The sequence below is a fragment of the Ornithodoros turicata genome, chromosome 1 (assembly GCF_037126465.1).
Source record: "Ornithodoros turicata isolate Travis chromosome 1, ASM3712646v1, whole genome shotgun sequence".
NCBI lineage: Eukaryota > Metazoa > Arthropoda > Arachnida > Ixodida > Argasidae > Ornithodoros > Ornithodoros turicata.
Window position 1 is genome coordinate 59,572,757 of NC_088201.1, and position 20,458 is coordinate 59,593,214.

The 20,458-nt window shown below is 44.4% G+C and overlaps 1 protein-coding gene across 3 annotated transcripts in view; it reads left to right on the forward strand.

The window, feature by feature from the left end:
- Positions 1 to 17,778, forward strand: part of LOC135399255 (endothelin-converting enzyme 1-like) — a 135,130-nt gene extending 117,352 nt beyond the window's left edge. For 2 of the 3 annotated variants that reach the window (XM_064631092.1, XM_064631084.1), the window contains exons 3-4: positions 1,563 to 1,583; positions 15,033 to 17,778. In XM_064631092.1, coding sequence (XP_064487162.1) covers positions 1,581 to 1,583; positions 15,033 to 17,609 — 2,580 coding nt within the window. In that variant the 5' untranslated portion in view covers positions 1,563 to 1,580 and the 3' untranslated portion in view covers positions 17,610 to 17,778. The remainder of the gene's footprint in view (positions 1 to 1,562; positions 1,584 to 15,032) is intronic. The other variant, XM_064631101.1, reaches the window with a different exon arrangement.
- Positions 17,779 to 20,458: the final 2,680 nt, after the last annotated feature.

The following is a 20,458-nucleotide window of genomic DNA, read 5'->3' on the forward strand; positions in this document are numbered from 1 at the left end:
CCTCGAAATGATGGTGCACTCGCCATTCTTCTTTCTCGGACCATCTTAACAGGGAGATTATGTTACTGCCCCTTGCACCTAGCTTGAAACTACAGTCTTAGCGAGTGTTATTGGTTGACCATAGCTGATAAAAATTGTGTTGGAAGTAGATGGCTTAACTCACATTAAATATTGTTGGCAGTGTTGGGTTTAACGCGTTACTGTAACTAAGCTACTTTTTTTTTCGATACCTTTCAACGTAACTCTTTGCTTTTGAGCTCCCGTAACTCCTTGAGGAACTTGTTCTTTTTGAGGGAACTTTGTCAAACTAACTTGAGATAAGTTCGAAGTTCCTTTTGTTCTACTCTAAATCTACAAATAACGCAAGCTGCATCATCGCCCCTCTAATGACACCCAAGTTCCTTTTGTTGAACTCTAAATCTACAAATAATCATCCCCCTCTAATGACAATGCACTCAAGTGTGCGCCGGTTGTATACGTGCACGGCGCTGCTGACTCCACTCCCTTGTTGTTGCGCGGTTAACTCTGCAAATTGTGTTCTAGCCATATGTTAACATACTCAGGTGGCGTTCAAACATAACAGCGAGCTGTGTATTTATAATGGCCACTGCGCAGCAAGGTTTCGATCTCTGCTTTGTGCTGCGTTGAATAATTTCATTGTGACATCAAAATCATCAAATGCCACCCTACAGAAGCACATAAACGTATGCTTGTCTCGTCACATGAAATACCAGTTCAATTTTGGTGCGCAAAAGTATTACAAAACGTCTTGCACCACCAATTGTGACACTAAGATCTGAATTAATTAGAGAAGGGTCAAGAACTAAAAAGTGTATGTGAGGTAGCAAGTAACTTGAAATTAACTCGTTACTTTTCCGGAAATTACTTAGGAACTTCAAGCTCATTTTTCTAACCTGTAACTTAGTTACATTTTGCGCACACTAACTTGTAACGAGTTCCTTTTGTCGAGTAACTTGCTCTACTCTGGTTGGACGCGTTGACTTTAGACATATTATTGTGTTGCTTAATGGAATTAGTGCTGAATGAGACGTGTCTTTATTTCCTGAGTGACCAATGAACGATTGAAGCAGAAAATTCGTTCTTTTTTTTTTTTTTTTCTCTGGTGAGCACCGTAGAAAAATTTCTAATCTCAAAGTGTAAACATATCGCGATTAACCGCTAGAAATCTCTGGTATCCAGAGGCATTTCACGCAGACTCAACAATTCTTCGTGGCGCTATTGAACTAAAAAACGAAAATTGCGGCGAAATCCAATGCAAGATAGAGGGCGTCGTACCCCCTGACAATCACTCTGCTACTTTGGAACCTTGTGGTTCCATGTACCATGCTACTATCTGGTAAGAACCTGTACTAAAATGCATGTTAGTCGTACAGGCAGCACAACCGTGTCATGCAATGTGTTGTGTTGTATTTACATGTGAAGGGAGTACGTCGCATGTGTTCTGTAAAAGGATGATCGGATTGCTTCACAACCTCGAGCTGGTCAAGTACAAGTCGACCTTAAAATATGTTTATTTATTTATTTTTATTTATTTTTTGCAGCTACACCGAGCTTCACCGATGGTAAGCAAAACTGCTATCTGTAGCATCTATGCTCTCTATGCAAATGCTGTTTTTTTCTTCTTTTCGATATTCTTCTGTGCAAAGCACAGGACTCCAAGAATAGAAAATCTGAAGTGCAGAGTACAGTACAACAGATAATGTTCCTTACCTTGCATTTAATATGCATGTGGGTGCATATTTTCTTAACTTGTCGTGTGTAAAGCATGCCTGTCAAACATCAAGGCAGAGTTTCACATCCACAAAAAGCTGCAAACTCAGTGCCTTTGCGTGGCTAATTTCACTCCCAGCCCCTTATTGTTGGCGTTGTCTCGTCTCGGCCGCTCGGGTTCACATAAACGAAGTAGATCGCCACAAGTAGAACGCCGCTGAACATACGCGTTTGTTGGGAGCGCAGAAGCATTTTATCTAGCTCTAAATTGACGCAGCTGTGTGTCGAAAGCTTTTGATAACGTAGCCGATATCGTGTGAGGCGCCGCACCTTTTGAGATCGACGACCTCGTCCATTGCTCGTCATACAATGCCGTAGTCATCAGAATTCTCATGATCGCGACTGCGTGGTCCATCAGGATGCGCCTCCGCCACGGGTAATTTGTCGACGCGTGTTTGGGTGGCGACACACAATTATCTGCCAATACACGTTTTCGAAGCGGCGGTACTTCACAACGTGGTTTTGCACCAGTGTGAAACACGTAGAGCGTATGCAACTTCGGGTCGAGCCACGCGTCTTTCCTCGTCATAAAGTGTCTCGGAACGGCGGACACCATCGTAACAAGCATGCAGCAAGACAAGAAAAAAGCTTCGAGACGAGAGAACGATGTGGAGAGGGAACCACGGTCTCTACTTTGCGCGAGCCCCTTCTGCCCTTTCGAAGTCGCGTGCCTTGCAACGCACGCATCTGATTTCCGGCAGCCATGCGCAGATAAACGCACTGCGTTCTCACTTTAGCGCGCACGGAGGCGAAGACTCTTGAAAGTGCCAATGTAATTTGTTTTTAGTGAAATCGTGCAATCTTGCTTTCTAATTTTCACGCGTTTTACCGGCCGCCGGGAGAATTCCGATCGCTATATGCGAGCAAGCGCTTTCACAGCGATCGTTATATCGATGTTTTGTTTACATGTAGTTCAATGGAAGAGCTGACGGGAACCAGGAATTCGGTCGCAATGTCGGAGTTATCGTTCTATCGAAAATCGTAATAAACGGGCTCGACTGCATAAGGCAGGAAAGCGCGCTTCCAATCTACTGTTGCGGCACAAATACTACACTATAAAAGCAGAACTTCGCCGGATAACATACTCCTAGCCTAACATCGTCCCGAGTGACATCGTTCTCTCCCCTGATTCGTTGAAAACGGGATGCGTACGCCTTTTTGTGACGCTTATGCAGTTACGTTTAATTTACACACAAGGGCGTACGCCCCGCGGTCTCCTTAATCCAGAAGCCATAACTAGCGTAGCCGTAACCAATCCGCGTTAGTGTCACTATTTAGTGACTCTAGTCCGCGTAAGCGCAGCGGTTCCCACAATGTACCGGCGATCGAGAGAGGAGCGTGGTTCAACTCCTGCCGCTCTGTGGCTTTTTCGACGACTGCCATATTTCAATTTTCCAAAGCTGTATCATTCGCCACAATGGTTGGCCCAGACCGCGCTATGCGGTGAAGTTCTGGTTTGAGAGTGTATGTGCGGCAAACATTTCTCGTGAAGAGGATGACAGAACGAGGAAGTGTGAAAGGCCGGGATATGGTAAGGGAAGGAACGCGACCTTACTTGAACGCTGCTTACTTGTCGACCTGCGTGCTCCCGCATGGTTTTAATGACATTAAAAATGCTTTTAAGCGGCCGACCTTATCGTTCGGTAGTCGCTATCCTAATGTTGTGACTCGAGTGTGAGCAGGCAGGGATTTTCGCGTGCTTTTCATCTGGTGGGACGGGGTGTTAGAATTTCGTGAGGGGGGTGTGGTGATACTCGTATTTCCTTGGCAGTTTTTGAGGTATTTTGGAGCTATATTTTGGGGGGGAAGGGGAGTGTTGCAGTATTTTTGGGAGGGGGTAGTGTGTAGGGTGCTGGAAAAATCCTGGTGAGCAGGCATCACCATCAGGCATTTTATAAGTCACTGTAGCCTTGTAATATCATTCTTCTTAGAAGCTTGCGTCAGCTAAACACAATGGAACATCATGACCCAGCTGAAATTAGCATTAACGCATTAGCCCGCAAGTCAGACACTGCAAGACGAGGGCTTGGTTAGAAGGTAGCATGACGAGTGGGAAGTATGATGTCTATAGCTCATGTAGATACTTGGACGTACTTCGGCACCAATATATTTTTTATCGAGAGTATTAGCATGAAGCTTGTGTGATACGGCCACGTGTGTTGGACGCAACGCATTAGTTTGTGTGAAACGTGGTCCACGAACGCGACTGGAGCACTGACAGCCGACACAGACACAGCGTCCGTCCTTGTTCCTGTCGCGTTCGTGCACTATGTTTCACATAAACCAACACGCTCTACTAGTCCTTTCGTTATTAGTTTGTGTGCGTTTGTTCCTGTGTGTTTTTCTTCGTCGTTAGAATGAGTCGTCTTAACACCGTCCGCTCGGGAGTTATTGTAACGAATCCTAGGCAGGGCTGCGGAATGGGGTCGCCCATTCCATTCTAGTTCCATTCTGAGGAATGGAGTTTATGATAATTCCATTCCTCTCAGTTCCTCGGAATGAAAAGATATGGTTAATTCCCACTCCTGGAATGGCTTGGCAATCCCATTCTCTTCCTTTAATTCCATCCATAAAAGAAAAGGGACCTGCAACCGTACTGGCTAGACCAGCTGTGCTAGAGGAGATTGACGTTACCCAGCTCGGAAGAAGCACAAAGACAAGGTTATTTCGCTTTGAACTCGTGCAGCTACGGTGCTTATGTGCAAAGGGTGCGAGGGCAGAACTCAGCGTGTTGGCACCCAGACCATTCCTATTCCATTCCCATTCCATTCCCATTCCCAGAAATCCGGGACACGGTTTCTTAAAGTTGGCTTGACCGGCGTACTCGCTGCTCTCCATTGAAGCAATGCATTCCACCTGGTTTTGTTAGAATATCTGTTGACGCTGAGCTTTAGAAAGAAAAGCCCACATATGGGTATTGCTGTGAGAGGCCCATCGATGGTGTACTAGTGGAATGGAAGCGCAAGAGCGTCGCAGTTTTGTTCCTGGAGGACTTATTTGCGCCGTGTTGGCTTCATGGCAGAATGCACTGGTGTGCTATTTTTGTTGTACTTGGCTAAAACAGTGGGTTCTCCAGAAAAAGTACATGACATGAAAGTTGAATTTGATTTGTACGCTTTGCAACTTTGTGCGCTGTTGTGGGACGCTGCAATTTTGTTCCCACGACAAAAGAAGTATTGACAAGGTCGGTGTGGCTTGCGAAGCGTCTGTACCTTCATTCCTGGAGGGAGAAGTTACAGATAGCGTTGGCTCGGTGGTAAAGATGTTGGTCATTTCTTTCGGGGGTCGTGGTTCGATCCGCGGTCTGCTCGGTTTCGTTTCTTTCTTTTTTTCTTCCTTTTCTTTTCTCTTTTTTTTTAGAGGTAGTTAAACAGAAGTAGGTATGAGAGTAACGGCAGGGCGAGAGCGTCAGAGTTTTGGCTTAATAATGCCGTACTGGACCTATGCCACACTGCATGGCGTTCAGTTTGATTTAGTTGCCCTAATGCTGTGCGATCGCCTGTGCAGTTAATATGTGAATAGCAGATGACTTCCCCTTGCACTCCCACTTACTTCACCGCTACACGAATCCCCGTTTTGCACAATGCCACGTGCGTTTGTTGTAATGTAGATTATTGTCAATCATTTAAAATAAATTTCGGACTTGTGGCATAAACGCCCTTTCTTGACTGTAAACTCCAGGTCGATGTGACGACGGAATCAATTATGTGGGTCAACTTTGACGCGCTCTAATGGTGAGGGTATTTAAGATGAACGAATTACCACGCGTGTTTGTTGTAGCGTTGATACATGATACATTTACCATAAATTTCGGACCTGTAACGAATGCAAACATCTCAGGGAAAAGAGCTGTAGCTTAAGCGTCCTTTGTTCCCTATCAAGGCTGAACTCATCAAATTTTCATTGATAGAGGTCGACCTGACACGGAATCGTCACGCGGGCACACTTTAACGCGCTATAATGGGGAAACTAATTGAAATGCACAAAGTGCCTCGCGTGTTTGTTGTAGTGTAGATGCTTGTCCATCATTTACCATCAATTTCAAACATGTGGCTTAAACGCCCTTTGTTCCCTGTCAAGGCGGAACTCATCAAATTTTCATTGATAGAGGTCCACCTGACACGGAATCGTCACGCGGGCACACGTTAACGCGCTATAATGGGGAAACTAATTGAAATGCACAAAGTGCCTCGCGTGTTTGTTGAAGTGTAGATGCTTGTCCATCATTTACCATCAATTTCAAACATGTGGCTTAAACGCCCTTTGTTCCCTGTCAAGGCGGAACTCATCAAATTTTCATTGATAGAGGTCCACCTGACACGGAATCGTCACGCGGGCACACTTTAACGCGCTGTAATGGGGAAACTAATTGAAATGCACAAAGTGCCTCGCGTGTTTGTTGAAGTGTAGATGCTTGTCCATCATTTACCATCAATTTCAAACACGTGACTTAAACGCCCTTTGTTCCCTGTCAAGGCGGAACTCATCAAATTTTCATTGATAGTGGTCGACCTGACACGGAATCGTCACGCGGGCACGCTTTAACGCGCTATAATGGGGAAACTAATTGAAATGCACAAAGCCACGCGTGTTTGTTGTAGTGTAGATGCTTGTCCATCATTTAGCATAAATTTGAAAGATGTGGCTTAAACGTCCTTCGTTCCTTGTCAAGGTGGAACTGATCAAATTTTCATTGATAGAGGTCGACCTGACACGGAATCGTCACGCGGGTACACTTGAACGCGCTATAATGGGGAAACTAATTGAAATGCACAAAGTGCCTCGCGTGTTTGTTGAAGTGTAGATGCTTGTCCATCATTTACCATCAATTTCAAACACGTGACTTAAACGCCCTTTGTTCCCTGTCAAGGCGGAACTCATCAAATTTTCATTGATAGTGGTCGACCTGACACGGAATCGTCACGCGGGCACACTTTAACGCGCTATAATGGGGAAACTAATTGAAATGCACAAAGCCACGCGTGTTTGTTGTAGTGTAGATGCTTGTCCATCATTTAGCATAAATTTGAAAGATGTGGCTTAAACGTCCTTCGTTCCTTGTCAAGGCGGAACTCATCAAATTTTCATTGATAGTGGTCGACCTGACACGGAATCGTCACGCGGGCACACTTTAACGCGCTATAATGGGGAAACTAATTGAAATGCACAAAGCCACGCGTGTTTGTTGTAGTGTAGATGCTTGTCCATCATTTAGCATAAATTTGAAAGATGTGGCTTAAACGTCCTTCGTTCCTTGTCAAGGTGGAACTGATCAAATTTTCATTGATAGAGGTCGACCAGACACGGAATCGTCACGCGGGTACACTTGAACGCGCTATAATGGGAAAACTAATTGAAATGCACAAAGTGCCTCGCGTGTTTGTTGAAGTGTAGATGCTTGTCCATCATTTACCATCAATTTCAAACACGTGACTTAAACGCCCTTTGTTCCCTGTCAAAGCGGAACTCATCAAATTTTCATTGATAGTGGTCGACCTGACACGGAATCGTCACGCGGGCACACTTTAACGCGCTATAATGGGGAAACTAATTGAAATGCACAAAGCCACGCGTGTTTGTTGTAGTGTAGATGCTTGCCCATCATTTAGCATAAATTTGAAAGATGTGGCTTAAACGTCCTTCGTTCCTTGTCAAGGTGGAACTGATCAAATTTTCATTGATAGAGGTCGACCTGACACGGAATCGTCACGCGGGTACACTTGAACGCGCTATAATGGGGAAACTAATTGAAATGCACAAAGTGCCATGCGTGTTTGTTGTAGTGTAGATGCTTGTCCATCATTTACCATCAATTTCAAACACGTGACTTAAACGCCCTTTGTTCCCTGTCAAGGCGGAACTCATCAAATTTTCATTGATAGTGGTCGACCTGACACGGAATCGTCACGCGGGCACACTTTAACGCGCTATAATGGGGAAACTAATTGAAATGCACAAAGTGCCACGCGTGTTTGTTGTAGTGTAGATGCTTGTCCATCATTTACCATCAATTTCAAACACGTGACTTAAACGCCCTTTGTTCCCTGTCAAGGCGGAACTCATCAAATTTTCATTGATAGAGGTCCACCTGACACGGAATCGTCACGCGGGCACACTTTAACGCGCTATAATGGGGAAACTAATTGAAATGCACAAAGTGCCTCGCGTGTTTGTTGAAGTGTAGATGCTTGTCCATCATTTACCATCAATTTCAAACACGTGACTTAAACGCCCTTTGTTCCCTGTCAAGGCGGAACTCATCAAATTTTCATTGATAGTGGTCGACCTGACACGGAATCGTCACGCGGGCACACTTTAACGCGCTATAATGGGGAAACTAATTGAAATGCACAAAGTGCCACGCGTGTTTGTTGTAGTGTAGATGCTTGTCCATCATTTACCATCAATTTCAAACACGTGACTTAAACGCCCTTTGTTCCCTGTCAAGGCGGAACTCATCAAATTTTCATTGATAGAGGTCCACCTGACACGGAATCGTCACGCGGGCACACTTTAACGCGCTATAATGGGGAAACTAATTGAAATGCACAAAGTGCCATGCGTGTTTGTTGTAGTGTAGATGCTTGTCCATCATTTACCATCAATTTCAAACACGTGACTTAAACGCCCTTTGTTCCCTGTCAAGGCGGAACTCATCAAATTTTCATTGATAGTGGTCGACCTGACACGGAATCGTCACGCGGGCACACTTTAACGCGCTATAATGGGGAAACTAATTGAAATGCACAAAGTGCCACGCGTGTTTGTTGTAGTGTAGATGCTTGTCCATCATTTACCATCAATTTCAAACACGTGACTTAAACGCCCTTTGTTCCCTGTCAAGGCGGAACTCATCAAATTTTCATTGATAGAGGTCCACCTGACACGGAATCGTCACGCGGGCACACTTTAACGCGCTATAATGGGGAAACTAATTGAAATGCACAAAGTGCCTCGCGTGTTTGTTGAAGTGTAGATGCTTGTCCATCATTTACCATCAATTTCAAACACGTGACTTAAACGCCCTTTGTTCCCTGTCAAGGCGGAACTCATCAAATTTTCATTGATAGAGGTCCACCTGACACGGAATCGTCACGCGGGCACACTTTAACGCGCTATAATGGGGAAACTAATTGAAATGCACAAAGTGCCATGCGTGTTTGTTGTAGTGTAGATGCTTGTCCATCATTTACCATCAATTTCAAACACGTGACTTAAACGCCCTTTGTTCCCTGTCAAGGCGGAACTCATCAAATTTTCATTGATAGTGGTCGACCTGACACGGAATCGTCACGCGGGCACACTTTAACGCGCTATAATGGGGAAACTAATTGAAATGCACAAAGTGCCACGCGTGTTTGTTGTAGTGTAGATGCTTGTCCATCATTTACCATCAATTTCAAACACGTGACTTAAACGCCCTTTGTTCCCTGTCAAGGCGGAACTCATCAAATTTTCATTGATAGAGGTCCACCTGACACGGAATCGTCACGCGGGCACACTTTAACGCGCTATAATGGGGAAACTAATTGAAATGCACAAAGTGCCTCGCGTGTTTGTTGAAGTGTAGATGCTTGTCCATCATTTACCATCAATTTCAAACACGTGACTTAAACGCCCTTTGTTCCATGTCAAGGCGGAACTCATCAAATTTTCATTGATAGTGGTCGACCTGACACGGAATCGTCACGCGGGCACACTTTAACGCGCTATAATGGGGAAACTAATTGAAATGCACAAAGTGCCACGCGTGTTTGTTGTAGTGTAGATGCTTGTCCATCATTTACCATCAATTTCAAACACGTGACTTAAACGCCCTTTGTTCCCTGTCAAGGCGGAACTCATCAAATTTTCATTGATAGAGGTCCACCTGACACGGAATCGTCACGCGGGCACACTTTAACGCGCTATAATGGGGAAACTAATTGAAATGCACAAAGTGCCTCGCGTGTTTGTTGAAGTGTAGATGCTTGTCCATCATTTACCATCAATTTCAAACACGTGACTTAAACGCCCTTTGTTCCCTGTCAAGGCGGAACTCATCAAATTTTCATTGATAGTGGTCGACCTGACACGGAATCGTCACGCGGGCACACTTTAACGCGCTATAATGGGGAAACTAATTGAAATGCACAAAGCCACGCGTGTTTGTTGTAGTGTAGATGCTTGTCCATCATTTAGCATAAATTTGAAAGATGTGGCTTAAACGTCCTTCGTTCCTTGTCAAGGTGGAACTGATCAAATTTTCATTGATAGAGGTCGACCTGACACGGAATCGTCACGCGGGTACACTTGAACGCGCTATAATGGGGAAACTAATTGAAGTGCACAAAGTGCCTCGCGTGTTTGTTGTAGTGTAGATGCTTGTCCATCATTTACCATCAATTTCAAACACGTGACTTAAACGCCCTTTGTTCCCTGTCAAGGCGGAACTCATCAAATTTTCATTGATAGTGGTCGACCTGACACGGAATCGTCACGCGGGCACACTTTAACGCGCTATAATGGGGAAACTAATTGAAATGCACAAAGTGCCTCGCGTGTTTGTTGAAGTGTAGATGCTTGTCCATCATTTACCATCAATTTCAAACACGTCACTTAAATGCCCTTTGTTCCATGTCAAGGCGGAACTCATCAAATTTTCATTGATAGTGGTCGACCTGACACGGAATCGTCACGCGGGCACACTTTAACGCGCTATAATGGGGAAACTAATTGAAATGCACAAAGTGCCACGCGTGTTTGTTGTAGTGTAGATGCTTGTCCATCATTTACCATCAATTTCAAACACGTGACTTAAACGCCCTTTGTTCCCTGTCAAGGCGGAACTCATCAAATTTTCATTGATAGTGGTCGACCTGACACGGAATCGTCACGCGGGCACACTTTAACGCGCTATAATGGGGAAACTAATTGAAATGCACAAAGTGCCTCGCGTGTTTGTTGAAGTGTAGATGCTTGTCCATCATTTACCATCAATTTCAAACACGTCACTTAAATGCCCTTTGTTCCATGTCAAGGCGGAACTCATCAAATTTTCATTGATAGTGGTCGACCTGACACGGAATCGTCACGCGGGCACACTTTAACGCGCTATAATGGGGAAACTAATTGAAATGCACAAAGTGCCACGCGTGTTTGTTGTAGTGTAGATGCTTGTCCATCATTTACCATCAATTTCAAACACGTGACTTAAACGCCCTTTGTTCCCTGTCAAGGCGGAACTCATCAAATTTTCATTGATAGAGGTCCACCTGACACGGAATCGTCACGCGGGCACACTTTAACGCGCTATAATGGGGAAACTAATTGAAATGCACAAAGTGCCTCGCGTGTTTGTTGAAGTGTAGATGCTTGTCCATCATTTACCATCAATTTCAAACACGTGACTTAAACGCCCTTTGTTCCCTGTCAAGGCGGAACTCATCAAATTTTCATTGATAGTGGTCGACCTGACACGGAATCGTCACGCGGGCACACTTTAACGCGCTATAATGGGGAAACTAATTGAAATGCACAAAGCCACGCGTGTTTGTTGTAGTGTAGATGCTTGTCCATCATTTAGCATAAATTTGAAAGATGTGGCTTAAACGTCCTTCGTTCCTTGTCAAGGTGGAACTGATCAAATTTTCATTGATAGAGGTCGACCTGACACGGAATCGTCACGCGGGTACACTTGAACGCGCTATAATGGGGAAACTAATTGAAGTGCACAAAGTGCCTCGCGTGTTTGTTGAAGTGTAGATGCTTGTCCATCATTTACCATCAATTTCAAACACGTGACTTAAACGCCCTTTGTTCCCTGTCAAGGCGGAACTCATCAAATTTTCATTGATAGTGGTCGACCTGACACGGAATCGTCACGCGGGCACACTTTAACGCGCTATAATGGGGAAACTAATTGAAATGCACAAAGTGCCACGCGTGTTTGTTGTAGTGTATGCTTGTCCATCATTTACCATCAATTTCGAACACGTGGCTTAAACGTCCTTTGTTCCCTGTCAAGGCGGAACTGATCAAATTTTCATTCATCGAGATCGATGTGACGACGGAGTCCTGGTGAAAGCCAACTTGGACGCGCTCTAATGGTGAAACTAAATAGGATGCACAAAGTTACAAGCATGTTTTTTTTTTGTAATGTAGATTTTTTAATGTAATGGATATCGAACTTGTTAAACGTCCTTTGTTCCCTGTGAACACACAACTCACCAAATTTTCATTCGAGGTCAATATGATGACGGGACCAATCATGCGGGTCAGCTTTGACGCGCTCTAATGGTAATTGGAATTAAAGTGAAGAAATTCCTACGCATGCTTTTCGCAGTGTAGATGCATTTCAATCATTCAACATAAATTCCGGACATGTGGCTTAAACTTCCTTTATTCTCTAACTCGCCAAATTTTTCGTTCTCATGCAGCATTGTGCAAGGCCGTAATCTCCTTACGGGTTAACTCGTTCTAATAGCAAAATAATGAATATGTTAAAAATACCATGCGTGTTTATTATCATATACATAGTGTCCCTGCTAAACGTGACCATATTTTTTAAAAGTATATTTATCACTTTTTCCGATGAAATCAATTGCAATATATCACATGCTGAAGGACGCTCTCTAGGTAGGCATTAGGCGACTCCTAAGGCAATGTCTTAATTAAGTTCCAATAATTAACTTTTTAATTATGAATGCTACGAAGTTGTTCCAATGAGAACGTCTGACCTCTTCGGTCACCAAATACCAAAGCCGTTTTCAGAACAAAAATTCGTTCGATAGATCGTTCGCAGAAACAAAAATCGTGAAGGAACACCATTTCTTTCTTTATTTTATTTATTACACATCTCTAGAGTCGCGTCTTTCCTTCGCCCCCAACACGAGAGAATAAAAGAGCACACTATCGCCACTTGCGTCCGTGAAAAAGATTTTAAAAAAAACGGAAAATGCAGCTCAAGATAAGGGCAGCTCCGATAGAGCCACCCGATACATTTGTTTTTGTTTTCTTTCCGAAAGTTAAAGCCAGTCTTCGACGCATGAGTCGGCACTGTGCTCTTTCACTCTATCGCATCGGGGGTCAACGAAAGACGCTTTTTCCAAGATGCACAATGAACAGAATAAAGAAAAAAAGTGTTCACGAATTTTTTTCATACGATATATCGAACAGACTTTTGTTCTGAAAACGGCTTTGGTATCTGGTGACCGAAGAGATCAGATTTTCTCATTGGAACAACTTTGTAGCTTTTCGAATTAAAACGTTACTTATTGAAAGAATTAAGACATTGCCCTAGGAGTCTGCTAATGCCCTCCTAGGGAATGCCCTTCAGTATACGCTATATTGCAATTGATTTCATCTCGGAAAAAGTGATAGATATATTTAAAAAAAATATGGTCACATTTAGCTGGGATACCCTGCATACAGGGTACGTGAAGTAAGACTGAGAGAATTTGATGAAATCCGCGAATGACTTTCTTTTTCGCAAAAGACGTTCAATATATCTATTCCGGACGCGACCAATTCAAAGGTGGTGGCGTATAAACAAATAGCGCAGCCGTTAACTAACGTTCCCGATTAATCATTATAATTAGTGAAAATACGTTGACTGCGTAATTGCAAAGATGTAGAGCATAACCCTGAGGGGCCTACCATGCAAGAACCGAAATCACAAAGCCTTTTTGAACTCTACTAAAAAATGTGCGAACATACAAAATAATTGAAGACTATGCGGGTTTGCGGCAATTTCTCCTCTCCCTATCTCGGTGTCACCACTTCTCAACTGACAACAGCTTGTTCCTAAAAATCATGGAACAGCCCGCTTTGTCCCTGGAGTGAGGGAAATAGCGATGTTGTTTCTCAGTCTACATTATTATAAAACGTGCCGTACTTGATTTTCTTTCCGTCGTTATCTCGTTTGATCAGCACAACACAGTTCGCGATGTGATGTGATAAACGTCACGCAATAAAACTACAAATGCATTACTGTAAAAACCTCGCAGATAACAAAAAAACAATCACCCATTCCGCTGCTCAATAAATGTCTACGTTGTATCAGATTTGAACAAGAGAAAAACAACGAGGACGCTAGGAAGCGGGGGCCGATGTTTTCGGGAACAGCGTGATGTCAGTATCGTCAAACGGTGACAGTGAGGGTGATAGGAAAGAGCGGCTGCCCGAACTCGCGCAACTCTCGACGATAGTGCATTTTCGCTCATTTTTTAAGAGCACGGAGAAGTGTTACTGTTTCGATTCCTGCTGACTAGACTTCTCAGGGATCTCTAGCCTTACAAGTGGCAATCACCCCGTTCCACACGCTACGAGCAGCAGCCCACAATTCTGAGCAGCAGCACAGCGAAGAAGAGTTTGGCAAAGCTTATCAGAGCTGATTCATCACGTTTACATTCTGCGCTTGCCCAAGCAGCACAACGTACTGAAAGTCAGGTGCAATAGGGGTGGACGTTATGTGTCTTATCAATGTTCTTTAGTTTCACAAGTCTGTTCAAGGCCTTCCACCTATCCGTCCACCCCTATTGCACTCGACTTTCAGTACATTGTGCTGCTTGGGTGGCAATTGCTGCTGATAGGCGGGCTCCGCGCGCGATATCTGATGTACAAATTCCCTTCCTCGTCTGCCCACGTCTCTTTCCATCTTCCTTCCTCCTCGCCGCATACTTTTCTTTCAAGTTGGCTTTCTTACACGTTCTTCTGCTATCAGGCAGAACCCGTATAAGAGGAGGTGTCCCTGAATTCTGGTCATGTGGGGCAATTTCTACCATTCAATTTCAATTCCATTCCGGGCTCTGGAGTTGGAATGATTCCGGAGAAATCATTCCAACTCCAGAGTGGCAACTCCGGAACCCTGATCCTAGGTCCTCTCAACACTATTCGTCACCTCATGATTCGATCACCTTGTATGCAGCAGCTTTACAGGGTGAAGTGGACATTTCGCAACTAGAAACCACACGTCATTGGCACGGTCCATCTTGCTGCGCCATGATCTTTGTGCAGTGTTAGAATAAGGGTTAGTGCAAGACCCCATAACAAATCGTGAAAATTCTTTTTGGACAACGCTTTGACTGGTCAAACTTTTCAGCTGTTGTACCGCAGAAACCCCAAAATTGAACAGAACAACGTTTTACTACCTGCAAACATTGTTCTGTGCATTTCAATGGGTCATTGAGTATATGAATCATATGCCACCATTTGTAGTCCTTATAGTTCTAAACTGAATCCACAATATTTCTTCTGCCCAGATTAAACGACGCGTCCGAGGCCACAAACATGTACGAGGAAGTGACGAAGGATCATCGTTCAAGAACATGCCTCCAGTATTCTTCATCCTTCTCGTGCTCTTCATCTTCCTAACAAGTACTGCTATCGTTACCGTGGTTGTATTTCGAAACTTGGATCAGCAATTCACAGACAAGGTATCCGTAGTTGCGAGAAAATTAAAGCTGAAAACAACGGCCGCTCGTATGGATGCGACGCTAGTATACGGCATATATGATCGTAACAACGTCACAACTGAAGCAAGCTGCAGTGACCAAAACTGTGGGGACGACACCAACGTGAAAACCGTTGATAGCGTAGCGCAGGTGACGCTGACGTCAGAACACCAATCACGAGACACCAATGACGGTATTACAGTGATGAGTGATACGGAACACAAGGCAAACTCAGAATCGACAGCATTGCTTGCGGAATCAACTACATCGAACTCCAATACAGACGAAGATGGCGTTCATTCCGAAGAGAGTAACACATCTACTGGCAGCGCGACTGCTGTTCGCAGGGAGAACTGGAAGGCGGAACTACATTTTTTAACGCAGAGGGCATTTGTATTAAACACAGTGGAAAGGTTCGCAGTGAGCAACAGTACTGGCAACAGTGTAACAAGAATTACAAGAACCGATACATCCCTTCTGGTTCCAACCGAATCCCGAAAAGCAACATGGAGCTCAGGCGTATGCGAAACAGCTGATTGCGTTCTCATTGCACACTTGTATCGGCTGTCAGTGAACAAATCTGCAAACCCCTGTCAAAACTTTTACAAATATGTCTGTAGCTCCTCAAAATTAAGCCACTCCGAAGAAGGCAAAGTGAATGCGACGATCGGTATCAGAGAAGCGTTTCTAAAGATAACGCCATCTGGTTCGCCGCAGTCTGCTAGCCATAAGGCGAAAGCATTTTACGATAAGTGCATGGGAAGGCGTCAGGATACGAGCGAGAATCTTCGAGAAATCCATTCATTTTTCGACCTAAACAATTTGTCTTTTGAAGCAGACAACACTTCAGACCCATTCCTGACTACGTTACGTCTGTTATTGGTCCATGGCATCCAAGTGTTTTTAGGGATCGGCATCGGCGACCTCACCACGGCAGCTGGCAACTATGTGCTCCTAGTCTACCAAAGCGAAGAATTTATTTTCTGGTCGAGGAGAAAACGAAACTTCACTTCACTGATCGAATACCAACATTTCGTAGCTGAACGGTTCAGTAAACTCGGCATAACGGACCCGGCTTACGTACGTTGGGCGACAAGCCGACTCCACGAAGCTGAAGAGAAAATATTTTCAATCAGACCGAATTCGTCGGAAAGCGGCGTTCTCGGGTGGAATATTAAAGATTATATCACAGCTGAGTCAATGCTGCCGAAGTGGCTGCTGGCATTATCGATCTATTCTAACGGCACCTTCGGGCTAACGAACATCGTTGCTTCGGAGAAGTCCGTGCGAATCTTTCTTAATAGCGTCTTTGCTAGTATCAGCGCGAGCTATCTGAATATCTACATCGCCTGGGAAGTAGCGAGACAGCTTCTCAGCGTATCTGGAGCGCTAGACCGCGATGCTTCAGACTACAGCCGCCAGTGCTACTCAATGGCCCTGAGCCTCATGAAGTATGCTGTTATTTCCGTTTACTTTGAGCCACTATTGATTACTTCAAGAATTAATGACGTCATAGACATGATTCACAACATCAATGACAAGATCGAGCGAAATATTAACAAATCGGACTGGGTTGAGAGCACGCAGAAGATAGTCCTTGTCAAGAGATTGAGGAACATGAAATATCAAGTAGCTTTCCCAAAAGGTTTGCGCACGGCAGAAGCCATCGAAGAAATGTACCTAACTTACCCAGATGGGAACGAATGTTTTGTGAAGACTTACCTTAACGTTGCTGCGTCACGAATTGCGTACGTGTACAAGCTTTACAATACACAAGGCCACGACATCTTGCGTCTGGATTTCAATAATTTACAGTTTGCCTCGTACTACAGACACAATAATGTCATTTACATTCCCGCGCTTTTATTAGTGCCACCCGCGCACAACGATGGAGCTCCTCCAGAAATAAACTACGGACATCTTGGGCAAACTATCACCCATGATATCATGGTCGTCCTCGCCAAGGCCCTAAGGGCGAACACTGGACGTGCACGTTCATACAATTGGACATCAAAGAACAGTTACCTAGAACGCATTACTTGCTATGAAAATAGCACGAAAAGCATCCCGACGCCAAGGACGGTAGCCGAATTTCTTGAGGACGTCTTAGGTTTTAAATCGTTGTACGAAGCTTACAAGGACGCAAAGTTGAACTCCTCCAGCGCTTGGACGTCGGATCTACAAGGACATTCTTCGGACCAGCTGTTTTTTATTGCAAGATGTTTCTTGTTCTGTGCCCACAATTCTTACGCTGCTTCTGACGGTCTTCCAAGAAATGCATACCGATGCAACGTTCCCTTGTCTCACTTCGAAGAATTCGCTGCTGCTTTTAGTTGCCCCGAAGGAAGTCGTCCGAACCCTCACAAGATGTGCGAGCCCTCGTGACAGACTTGAAAGTGTCGCGTCAAAGATTCTCAACTCCTTAATTGTTTTACACGGTGTCGTGACTGCGCCACCAACAGTGCTCAGAACAGCCTCAACGCTACCTCGTTGGTTGACAACATACGTCTCCTGCATAGCGCCCATTAAATAATAAATAGTTTCCGACGGTATAGTCTCAGCCCCTCTGTTTCGCATTCTTGTCTCGGTGGTACCAAGGTCGTGTACCAATCCCACCGCCGCCTGTGCTCTCCTAGGTTTCTCCTGGATTTTCCGGCAGACTATCCAGACGAATGTCGGCTCAGGAGACGTACTAACCCTTCTGTCCTACACTCCTTACTGCATGCTGTCCACATCTCTATGCCGCTAATAGCCACAGTTGCTTTGCGGCACTAATACGGAATGAAAAAAAAATACAGCTCCCCCCCCCCAAAAAAAAATACATAAAGAGTTTTTCATCCCAAGAAAGTAAAAGTTAATGAAGGGTACAGTAAAGTGACCCAACGTAAGCGACACAGCCACTATATAGAAGAAATAGAGAGAGAGAGAGAAAAGAGGGCGGCATCCGCCGTCCCTTGTTGCGAGACTGCTGGGGTGCTGCAAAGGTGACCGTGATTTTCTCGAAAAGGGGGAAAACAGTCGTATTTGAACACAATTTTCTCTTTCCTTTTCGCATTCTCCAGTGTTCCTCCTGCGTGGTCTTATACAATGTTCTATAGTGCTGAATTCGCGAATCACCTAGCACAGGAAGAACACGGAAAGCAAACCTTTCCATGCTGGCGAAATGTTAGCGTCCATTGAAAGCGTCCAAAGCAATTTTTTCCGCGGAAAACACCGCAGGACAGGTGCACTTGACGCAATAACCCGCTGCATCATCTTATTTCCATGCCATTTTATAGGTTCTGCCCCCTCACCTTCAAAACCCATCACCTCTCTCCTTTTTCTCTTCGGCTCCAAAACATAAATACCCAGTTCAAAGTTTATATTTAGCATGGTCAGCATTCCCGAACGTAATACAGCGGGCCCATTTCTCAGCAGGCAAGTGTGTTCGCTATCTTTCCAGGGTTTATGATCTGTGGAGGACCTATAAAACTATCTTCCGCTCGGAGAAAATGTGGGCAGACTAATGTACATACAACGTCTTAAGAAGGAATATCTTCGGCAAAGACGCTCTTCGGAAATCGCGGCGTTACGCTTCGTATGAGCTGAGGTTTTTGTATTTACCTTCCATTATCGGCGCGAGCCTATCACTTTAATGAAATCCAGTCCTTCGCCGCCTGATTTATTTTGCATATCGTCTTTCCGAACGTAGGCAACGTGAATATAGAATTTCCAATTATTTAGAAATCGTAACTACGTTTCAATGTAGGAAATGGAGCTTGGCCGAGAGGGTACGGAAGCGCTGAACCCATGCGTTTTATATTTTGCATGAAGTTCCAGCGAGTAGCAGGAGAGAAGGATTGTAAACTGTGGAGTGTATGGTTTCTCACTGTGTGCACTACATGTGCATGTTTTATGTCGTTGGAATCGCTTCGCATATTTAATCCCATTCCTGCGTCACTTCTAAAAGTATGAGCCATGGACGTGGGAAGTGAGTTAATTTCGAGAGGTCTCTTGAATTGAATGGAAATATATTAGTTACATGCGACCTGGAGGTGTTTGAAGCTAAGCGCTCAGCCAAACTAGCTGAGGGACATCGCAAATATTCCCAACTATAGATAGCCCAGAATAAGGTATACGTCAGTAAGATAAGACATTCAGTACCGTTCCGTATTAATGGGGAGGCTGAGGTGCTGAAGTCGACAATGTAATGCAAAATATTGCCGCGTTTACCCTATTTCTAAAATTGACAATGCAACGGTGATTGTAGCCGAGTATGCGCGACGGACGCCACAGAGACACAGCTTTAAACGCTGTAAGGTGGAAGCGACCCGGTATTTGACTTGACTTGACTTGACTTGACTCTGTCTCACTTGACGACGTCCAGTCCATATTCTCCTTTCAACAATGTGTGCCAGGGCTTCAGTCATTCGACCGAGTTGTGCGAAAACTAGCCAAACGGTTTCAAGCTTATTTGAGGGAATCATATATATGTTAGTTAGGATAAGTTCGCTGATTCTTGTTATTAAATAGAGCCTGATAAGTGTAATTCAGATTCTGCTTCTGCAAGAAACGTAATCCTTGTTGGCGTGTGCCGCAAAATCAGTTTTATTGCGCGATGTCTAAAAATATAAAATAAGAACCGCTCGCTGAAAGGAGAAAAGCTTTTTAATCTATAGGTTAATTACGGAAGACGGAATTGGTCGAGAAAACGCCATTAGTTTTCAGACAGGCGATTTTCGTCGCTCGTCAGACAGACGCCTTCGGCAGATGGTTACTTTGTTTAACGCATTCCCCGACTAAGCAATTTCCACAACCTCTTCGTACGACTTACAAAGCCTTCTTTCCCCTCGAGCGGTGGGGAAAAACTTCAGTCTATAGGAAAATGTTTGCTCTGAAATGTCAGGGACAGATCGTAATGTGTCGCAATGAACTGCTTCGTGCTTTTCACTGGTCTGCACCATTGACAAATTGTCTGTGCCCTTCTTTCCACGGTGACTTCGCTTTATTCACTTTCAAGTGGGAAGCACAATGGACTGCCGAGAATTGGCTGCAATTAATCAACTCACCGGCTATTGTCGAAACAACCGACCTTTTAACTGGCTCATAAACTATCCGTGATGGTTTCACAAAACATGGAGCAATTCTTTTTTTTTTTTCTTTCTTCAGTTCACTTCGTGTATTGACACGCTCGTAGGCGCCAGAATCTTCTAGTACTTCTTATACGCTGCTGCTGGTCTCCTCTTTCATAAATC